At 38.0% G+C, this 9,936-nt stretch overlaps 1 protein-coding gene across 1 annotated transcript; it reads right to left on the bottom strand.

The window, feature by feature from the left end:
• Positions 1-1,689: 1,689 nt before the first annotated feature.
• On the bottom strand, positions 1,690-9,918 carry LOC120344851 (torsin-1A-interacting protein 1-like). The gene is made up of 5 exons (XM_039414167.2): positions 9,776-9,918; positions 8,581-9,073; positions 7,952-8,108; positions 6,674-6,883; positions 1,690-5,830 (listed from the first exon to the last, which is right to left on the bottom strand). The coding sequence occupies exons 1-5, from the start codon at positions 9,879-9,881 to the stop codon at positions 5,633-5,635; spliced, it is 1,164 nt and encodes a 387-aa protein (XP_039270101.2). The 5' UTR covers positions 9,882-9,918; the 3' UTR covers positions 1,690-5,632.
• Between the last annotated feature and the right edge of the window lie 18 nt (positions 9,919-9,936).

Below are 9,936 nucleotides of genomic sequence, written 5' to 3'. Positions count from 1 at the left end.
TACGAACCATAAGGTAATATAACGCACATGTCAATAAATTGCTTAGACCCAAATGAAAATTTTGAACGCCCTTGGTCTAATATTATCTCCTTTTATTGGTTTTCTATAAGACTCCATCTCGCGTATCGCTTCCCGATAATCGGTATTTTTTTCGCATCGTCCTTCACCCTGAAATGCTATTTTTAATTCTATTCTGCAGTGTGTATGTACGTTGCATACTTTCAGCATTGGTGAAAAACAAACTGCTTAGTGGCTTTTTAAATGTTAATGAATAAACTAAATCTCGTTCAAGCATCCTTGTGACGACTGCCACATATGATTCCGCAAAGAGAAGTGAATAAGGAGAAATGACCTGCAGTTCAAAATTCCTGTGTTCGTAGATTCGAATCCCGCGGTCGATAATTATGTGCGAAAGAATTGCTGGACTCCTCACCACCGTAGGGTGGTTTACGTAACCGCTGGCCGTTACGGCTTCCTCCACCATCAAGCCTCGACTCAGCGGTGTGGCGCATCGCGCTTAGTTGGCAATACGCTCACCACCGCACCTCTGATTAACCTGAGTGAAAAATCCTGTGGGTGATAATTATGTATGAGAGAATTGTTGGACTTCTCTTTGCCGTTGGTTGCTTACGGCTTCGTCCACCATCAACTGAATGCATAGATCTGGAACAAATAACTGGCTAACTGATCCCATACTGGGCAAGAGGCCGTGGTACGACATATCATTAAGCCGCCATATTGCCTTTCCTCTCCCCCGTAATGCAAATAATACCTCATGTTACCGCACACTGACCCAGTACCCTCTGTATAGCGTCATTATTTTTGCAGATCAAAATAGACTCGCCTTGTTTACCTCAGAACCAAACCGTGATATAGAAAGACCGCGATATCACTCTGATATCTACGTGCGCAAATATTTAAACATAAAACAATGATTAACTGCAACCATTCTGCAATAAGGCGAGAGCAAACCATTCTTTCACAACAACATTTCAATAAGAAAAACATAAGTATTGCTAATCAACAAGCAACTGCTCCTTCCCCCTATAAATTTTGGATTGCCTGTCCTATTTATTGGGTACACCCGTGGGGGGGGGGGGGGGGGGCATTCCAGAGGCTTCGGTAACCCCTGTGTAATAGTTTATTGACTGAATTAATTAAATTAACTAATTAACTATAAATATGTAAAAGCAAACTTAATACTGGCAAAACAAAATGATCCTTTTAAGTGTAGGAAGTAGCAAGCAAGTTTAATAATAAATAGCGGCAAACCCAATAATATAGACTCTCGTATTTGAATGCAAAATTGAGTTACCCCGGACAATACTGGCATAACCCCTAGGTCAGGGCTTCCCAAACTGAGGGTTGCGACCCCGCAGGTGGTCATGCATTCAATTTTGGGGGCCGCAAAAGTGTGCCCCAACATTCTATCGTAGAAGTTGATTCGAAACACAATTATTGAAAATGATATAAAACATAAACCCCTCGCTCGATTGCATGACAAATGCAGACTCAACAGGTGTCGTTGAAAATTTCAATATATTGGAAGCGGCCGCGAGCTTTAAAGTTTGGGTAACAATGCCCTGAACCCCGATTGGAAACCAACATAGTACAATAATACGAAATGTACAAGACACGAGTGCATGATCCTCCTTAGAAACTCACCCACAATGAAACACAACAGACATCTTGCCATTCAGTATAATTTATTCAAAACTCATCGCAATTCAAACAAATTGATAAGGTAATTTCAGTCTTCTATTTGGCGCTCCAGAAGTATGTGAACCTATGGGCAGGGGGTATATTCACTTGGCTAACAAAGACAGTCCCCGAACTCTTAATAGAACTAAAATAAGGAAAATCAAGATAAAATTATGGCCTAACCCTAACCTGGTACACATACTACAGGAGTACCTTCCATTTTACAATTTAACATAGCAAGGGTTACAAGACAAAAGGCTGAAAATAAAAAAAAAAATTTCCAGAAATTATTACAGTGAGACATGTGCTCTTCAGAAATTTCAATACAAAATGACAATGCTTATTTTTTAAATATATTATCTGACAATAGATGGTATCTAATCATAGTTTGAATAAATATTTACCAATATATTTGGTGTCCATAAATTAAAATTTTCCAAAATTGCAAAGAGAATTTATATTGTATTAAACCTCACAGATGTATTAAATGGAATAAAAATACTTGAACTGATTGAAAAATAGCAAACCTGGTTAAGATATACTGAGAACTGACTTCATAATAAAGTTGGAATTGTAAAGGGACTTTATGGACACCCCATATTTTGGCAACAAAAGTTGCAGAGTTTCAAAAATCACAAATATACGCTCCCTTAATTATTTTACAACAGCTTCCCAGGTTTCGTTTTTTGTGCTAAAGTTCTTACTTACAAACACATTAGCTTTGAAAGAAACAGGAAAAAAAATCAACAGCAAAAATGAAAAAAGTTTCAATAACTAGAAAATTGCTAAATTGTTTTCAAAAGTACAGTGGCAAATTATTACGATATTCTCGCATGAATTCTGAGCTAAGAGAAATCCCCTTTCATAAGGTTTGAAAAGCTATTTTCTTCTCTGAACAAGGCTCCACAACAGGAACATTAAACTGCTGCAACATTAAATGCTGAATGAATTGTAATGCGGCCCAGGGTCGGGAAATTTACAATCGAATCCGGGTACAAGAATTGGATTTTTGAAGAGAATTTCTCAAAACAAGGTGTGTATACTGACTCAGAATTAAAGTTATTAAGAGTTAACAGATTAAAATGATATACAACAGGAGTCCGCAACCCACGACCTCCGGGCTAAATAAGTCCCACAAATAAAATTTGCGTGTCCTGTGGAGAAGTGTCAATTTTGAATGGTTTCCAGTTTGCACACCCCTGACTTACACAATAAAAATATTCTTCATTATTCTAATACCAGTCAGTAATTAAGCTTTGACCATACCGCCAGTCGCCACAATAAAAACAGTAGTTTATGTTAAATATTTCAGAAATGGATTTCCTTGATTTCACATCATTGTGGACCAGGAGCCAGGGATGGCCAATTCGAATAAAGTATTCGAATATCTCGTCATTCGAATATCGGAATTAGCGTTCATAAGAATATCGGATATTTGTGTGACGTCACACATTTTCGACGCCGCACTCAAGACGTTTCCGATGAATGAAAACATTCTCGATAGAAACTTGCGCGTGATTGTTTTCATCACTCATTCGCGTAACGTGTTATTTAGGCCGTAAACGCCTTTACGTTTGTGTTATTTTCTCTAAAACGAAAATTTTCCACAAATTTGTTCCACGTAACGAAGACAATTATTTTATTTTTGTACGCGCACGGAATTGTGAATCTGGTAAATACGTTCATCGGCGGCGAGTTTCTAAAGACAACGCAAATTTTGATTGAAAAGCGGCAATTTAAAATACTGAAAATAAAACCGTAAACAATATAAGTTTTATTGAGGCCGGCGAAAATTTGAAAAACCCTTTTCTAGGCAGTGAAAATTGCAGAATTTCGTGTGCCTCTGGCACACATTATGTTTGGTCGGCGTTTAGAAACATATCGTCACGAATTGAGGGCGGGATTTGCCTGATTATCCATTACTTTAAATTGCCGTCGAATATTTTCAAAGTAAATTTAATCAATTTTATTTTGATGAAATAAATTTCACTCCGAGATGTTACAGAAGATTTACGGATTTTTCGAACGGTTTTATCTAAAAATAATTAGAGTGGCGGTATTTCGATTACAAGTACATCTAAATATTTGCCAAATTCGCAAAATACGGATCAAAACATTATTTAATCGGGCAGTTTACCACACGTTTTTATTTTTATGACCGCGGATTGCAATGGTATATAAGAGTGGTGAGGATTTTATTTTGTCGACGCAACCGCAGGGTAAATTGAAGACAATTAAATTAATAATGAAGCAAGACATTTTAAATATGCCTATATCGGTCACGAATTCATCACTTTGCACAACAGAAAAATATATTGTTATATTATTTGTTGTAAAAGTCGACTCTTTTAACAGGTGGCATAATCGCGGCGATGAATATGTATTTTTAATTTACTACTAAGCTTTATATGTATATTCATTGTATGAAATGAATTATACTCTACACTTAACAGGATTTTATATCATTATTTGAGATTTTTCTAACGGCGATAACGAATTGGCAAGATTGCAAAAATACGTATTAAAATTAAATACATCAGGCAGTTTATCTCGTACTTTTAGGTCACAGATCGCCGTGGACCGAATAGTAATGTTTTTTTTTTGACGTAAGAAGAAGCAACCGCGAGTTCCGTTGGACACATTAAATTAATATATAAAGATATTTTAGTAACTCGTAGTTGTCATGGATTGAATATTTTACGTAACAGATGATCATTATACGCTGAAAAGACGGCTCTTTTAACGAGCGCGGAATCGCGGTGGGTGTTACCAAAGTCACTTTGGGTGTTACAGGCGGCAATGGGAATTTCCGATTTCGAAAATCCTGGCTGCGCGGCTGGCAGTGGTGGTCATTTATCCTCTACTAATTTATTTCTAATTTCAAACACAAAAATATGTTACACATAATAAAAATATGGTTCACATAAATTAATATACAAATATACTGGTAGGTAGTAGAATACTCTATGCTTAAATATTAGAATTTTTAAAGGCAAAATGGATTTTCGATTGTTGTTGGCTGTATTGCCAATAAATTTATTACTCTCAGAAAATATACACAATTATCTGAATACAAGTAGTATTTTTGTCAACAGACTTGACTATTATCATAATATCATGGTACCAATGATAGCAAGCGTCAGACAACTCCTTGGCTATCTTTTCATATGGTCATTTGTACAAAGTGAATAATTTTAATAAACTGACTGTGTCACAAGTTGCTATTACTTTTTATTAATAGCTATAAACTATCAATTATCTTGTGTACATATATTGTTGGTTTGTGGCTTTATTCTGATATTTTTATTGAAGCTTATTTCCTAATTTACTGGGTTTTAATAAACTAAACAAAAATGTGTTATTTTCGATTTTAGAATGTATTCGGAATTCCAGATTCGAAAACATTATTTTAGAATGTATTCGGAATAGTTTAGTATTCGGAAATGGCCATCCCTGCCAGGAGCTATAAATATTAATTTTCTATCCTGATGAATCGGTCTCTGCGGGGCTCACTACTTTTTCTTCTTCTAGGCTTTTGTGCCGGCGGATCCGTATGCATATAATGCAAGGATGCTGTAGCAAGAGTAGAGATAACAATCCTAAGTGATTCAAGAATCTTACTGCACACTAACACAGCTGTATTACTGTAACAAGGTCAGATAAAACAATACCGAAATATAACTAGATGAATGTATGTCTGACCTTGGTCACGTGAAACGTTACAGAAATATATTTGTGTTATAGTACAGCAAGACTCTTGAATCACTTATGATTTCTATCCTAAATTGTGAATTTTGTTGCAAAATGATTGCAAAGAGATTGAACTTTGGAAAATCAACATCAATTATACTTATTGCATAAGATAAACGACACCATTTTGTGTCCAAAATGATCAAACAGACGCCACTTTTAGTCCAAACTCAACAAGGTTTCACTTGACCCAAACTACACCAGGAGTTATTCTCGATAGCAATCCACCAATCATGTCTTTTTTCATGATGCCGGTATCGTCACGGGTCTCGAGCGAGTGGTACAAGTACGCATCAGCGATTGAGTCCCAAAGACGAGGTTCTGGGGGGACTCCAGGTGTCAGTAGAGTTCCATTTGGGTCCCATTCCCCAGGTTCAATCTGAAATTGAAAAAAAGAAATCAGTGTCGGTATATTGAACCCAAAAAGATAGAAAAGAAATATTGGTACTCCCGAAGTATGTGAACCAAGATGGCGGACACTGGAACGTAGTATGTGTACCAGGTTAGGCATATCTTTATTTCAATTTTTCATATTTTAGTTCTATTATGGGTTCGGGGTCTAGCCAAGTGACTCCCGCACAATTTGCACCTAAAACTATGGCCTAATCCTAACCTGGTACACATACATGTTCCTGTGACCGCCATCTTGGTTCACATACTTCGGGAGTATCAAAATATTATCTTGGATCGGCTAGGCTGCTCAAAACAAGGTCTGTAAGTTGGAGGCGAGTATATTTTCACTTGATGGTGGAGGAAGCCGTAACTGACCAGCGGTTACATAAACCACCCTACGGCGGCGAGGAGTCCAACAATCCTCTCGCACCTGATCATCCCCGCATGGGATTCGAACCTGCGAACCCACAAAGAGTAATCAGAGATGCGGTGGCGAGCGTATTCCTAACGCCTAGCACGATGCGCCACACCGCCGAGCCTGTGTGTGTCAACGTTAATTATTCTTGGGATTAAATTGTCGCAGTGAGATTGAACAACAGAAATCTATCATACCAACCATCTGAAAATTTCTGACTGCAGTGCCAAACATGCTGGCGGATGAATATAAGCCTGCTATGCTTGTAGAATACCACCTTGTCCCATCGCAATGATTTTTCAGCACAAATATTCAAGCTTGGTAGTCAAAGACAATTTTCGAGACGTTCATGTCCCGAGGGTAGTGAAAGGGTTAAAACACTATTACGAGACCCAGTCGAGAATCAAGACATACCTCAAGCGTGAATATCACAGCAACTTTTTTGAACGGAGCGAGATCATTTTCACAAAATTGGTAGAAAACTTTGGTAGTGGCCGGTGGTAATTTTTCAAAATTTGAAATAACGACAGCACACGAATTCGCCAGGAATCCTGAAGTGATGACATCGTCAACTTTTTCTTTTGCCTCGTCATGGTTCATCCCCGCGTACTCCGATCCACGAACCTGTATCAAAGATTAATATTTTAGAGTAATTTTTCAGGGTAAACGCAAAACTAGACAGCGATCGGATCAGCGCCCCATCACTAATTATTAATAATTCGCTAAATATACAACATATTTCATCCCAAATCTTAGGGCTTCTGGTCCGAGATATGATGAATGAACATAAAAATTTGGAGCAGATTCAGCCTCGCTTTCATGAGATATCGCGTAACATACGAAGGTGGCTATCGGACAAACAAACTAACAAATACCTATTAATATACTTACCTATCAAGATCGATAAGTAATGAGATGATTTTAAAAGTTGAATCGTAATCTGTCAATTTCGTTATACGACTCTTGTTCATGTCTTCCACTCTGAACAAGGGCCGGTGCTCCTGAAGTATGCGAACCAAGATGGCGGACATCGGAACGTAACATGGGTAACAGGTTAGGGTTAGGCGATAATTTTTTTCCAATTTTCCTTATTTTAGTCCTATTATCAGTTCGAAGACTAGCCAAGAGCCTCCCGTAGTATTTATACCTAAATTTATGGCCTAACCCTAACCTAGTACACATATTACATTCCGATGTCCGCCATCTTGGTTCGCATACTTCGGGAGCCCCCCACAAGGGCCAATACAAGAATCTATTGCAAAGAATTTTCAAAGAGGGTCAGAGGTCAGAGAATTTTCAAATAGGGTCAGAGGTCATAGAATTTTCAAAGAGGGTCAGAGGTCAGAGAATTTTCAAAGAGGGTCAGAGGTCAGAGAATTTTCAAAGAGGGTCAGAGGTCAGAGAATTTTCAAAGAGGGTCAAACGTTGGTTTTCAGGAGTCTTGAGGGTCAGGTCAGGCTACAAAAATTGATATGTACGATACAGAGATATGCGTTTTTTTAGTTTTCAGAAGAGGGGGGGGGGGTTACTCGCCTTATCCATTGATATTGAAGCAATGTGCTACAAGGTATTTATGTACAAGAGGATTGTAGGGACTTCTTGTTGCCGCTAAAAGATTCATATATTAGCTGGTTGGAACATTGCAAGCACAAAAATAAAATTTAAGAATGAATAAGCCTTGAAAAATCTCACCGTGATAACATCAGAGTTCTGACATCGGATTGAATAAGCTTCAGCAATCTGTTTTGCTAATTCCTCTCTCGATTCTGCAGATTCCTTTGTTGAAAGTAACATCAAGACACTTGGCTGGGACGGGTTGTCATCTATTATATGTTCCTTCATGCTGGACCTGAATGCAGAAGAGTAACCATCTCAATTTATGTGAATAACACTTTCATGACATAGAAAGTGTAATATTAAACTTTTGTTAAACCATAATCAAGTTCTCCAGATAAAACAAGATTTGTTACAATATAACTATAAAGATGTAAATCATGATACCGTATTCTACGGATCACAAGGCACACTCACTTCAAATCCCCTTTTTTTCAAAAATAGATGATGCACTCTATAAGCCGGTGCGGCTAAGTTATGAATCAGGTAGTGCCTCATGCTTTATTGCCTACAATCGAAACCAATACTGCTTATGCAAACCACTGTGTCTTATAGTCCAGATGCGCCTAATGCATGAACGAGAATATCGGTCGAAGACCGAAACTTATCGATCAAAAGTTAGGGGATTCCCCAAAACAGAAACTGCGGTTTCGATTCATCCGCTCTTACTCCATAGTGACACCGTGTCCCCCATCTATAAAACCCACCTGACAATCCTCCATAACTTCTTATCTTGGGTACTCTGCGATCTCAAACCCTCGATTCTGGTCGTGAATTTTTCGAGGACCGTTTCTTCATGCTGTTCGGTTCCTACTTGCATAACTATAGTATAGAAGAAGAAAATTGCAAGGATCCCCGTCAGGATGATTAAAAATTGTTTGATTAAACTTAGTTTAGCTTTCGACTTTAAAGGTGGTCGGTCAGGCGATTTTTCCTTATTATTGAATGATTCTCCTGTGGCTTCTCCGTCAGATTCCCCAGTGGTTTCTATTTTCGGGCGTTGTCTCAGAATGATTTGGGGTGAACCGAGAGTCGCACCAGTAGTGTCTGATCCATTCAGATCTTCGGAGCCATGATCAGAACCGCCTGAATTATTGAGCGTTAATTCATTTTCTTTGTCTCGCATTTCTGAAACATCAGCATTTTCCGCACCTTCCAGCTCATTCGGAAGTGAGTCATCAGGCTGCCAATTTCCTCCATCTGAAATTGTAAAAAAAAAAAAATGGTGATTGTTTTTTCAAATGCAAGAATCTACAATAAAACGAATCTTATTTTAGTATTCTGTGATGAGGAAGATAATCTAGTGCAGCGGTTCTCTAACTTTTTAAGGCCGCACCCCATTTTTAGAAGTCTCGCGCCCCACCTCAAAAATAACTAGCTTACAATAATCTACAAATAACAGATATTAAAGTGAAAGTACATTTATTCAAAAAACACGCTGAAAATATGTGGATGAGACGTAGATAATGAACTTTTAAAAACAAGCAAAATTTGTGATTTATATTAGTGCAGTCAATTTTGGCTGACTATATAAGAAATGTAAATATCCAAAATTAGACGGGCAAGATCAAATCTAACACATATTTTTATTTTCAATTAGCTTCACGCCCCCTCAGAAAATTGGCCACGCCCACCTTGTAGGGGCGCGCTCCACCATTTCAGGAATACAGCTCTTGAGCAATTCCAGCATAATATTCGTTACATCTGAGCAAATTTTTGAAATTCAAACCGACTTAACTTAAAGCTCGGTCCAGCAGTCCTTTCGCACATAAATATCCCTGCATGGGATTCGAACCCACGCAGGGTAATCAGAGGTGCCGTAGCGAGCATAATCCTAACACTTAGCACGATGAGCCACACCATGGAGTCATTAATTCACTTCAAAAGCAAACCATCACAAACCTGTAGAATGTTCGTCTTGGTTATTTCCCTCAGACTCTACATCCTCTGAAAGATTGGCTTTTTGCTCCTCTTTCGATTTTTTAGTTTGATTTCTCGTTTTTGGCATATTTGAAGATATTCTGTAGGCTATTTACCAAATCAGGGATATCCAAACTATTTAT

Source organism: Styela clava, chromosome 5 (genome assembly GCF_964204865.1).
Source record: "Styela clava chromosome 5, kaStyClav1.hap1.2, whole genome shotgun sequence".
Classification (NCBI taxonomy): domain Eukaryota; kingdom Metazoa; phylum Chordata; class Ascidiacea; order Stolidobranchia; family Styelidae; genus Styela; species Styela clava.
This window is presented reverse-complemented; position numbering and strand designations above follow the sequence as displayed.

Excerpts from the sequence above, each read along its gene's own strand:
- LOC120344851 (XM_039414167.2), bottom strand. The coding sequence starts at position 9,881 with ATGCCAAAAACGAGAAATCAAACTAAAAAATCGAAAGAGGAGCAAAAA. Across the intron at positions 6,884-7,951 it reads AGAACTCTGATGTTATCACG|GTTCGTGGATCGGAGTACGC; the intron begins GTGAGATTTTTC and ends TCTTTGATACAG. Across the intron at positions 5,831-6,673 it reads CTGTGATATTCACGCTTGAG|ATTGAACCTGGGGAATGGGA; the intron begins GTATGTCTTGAT and ends TTTCAATTTCAG.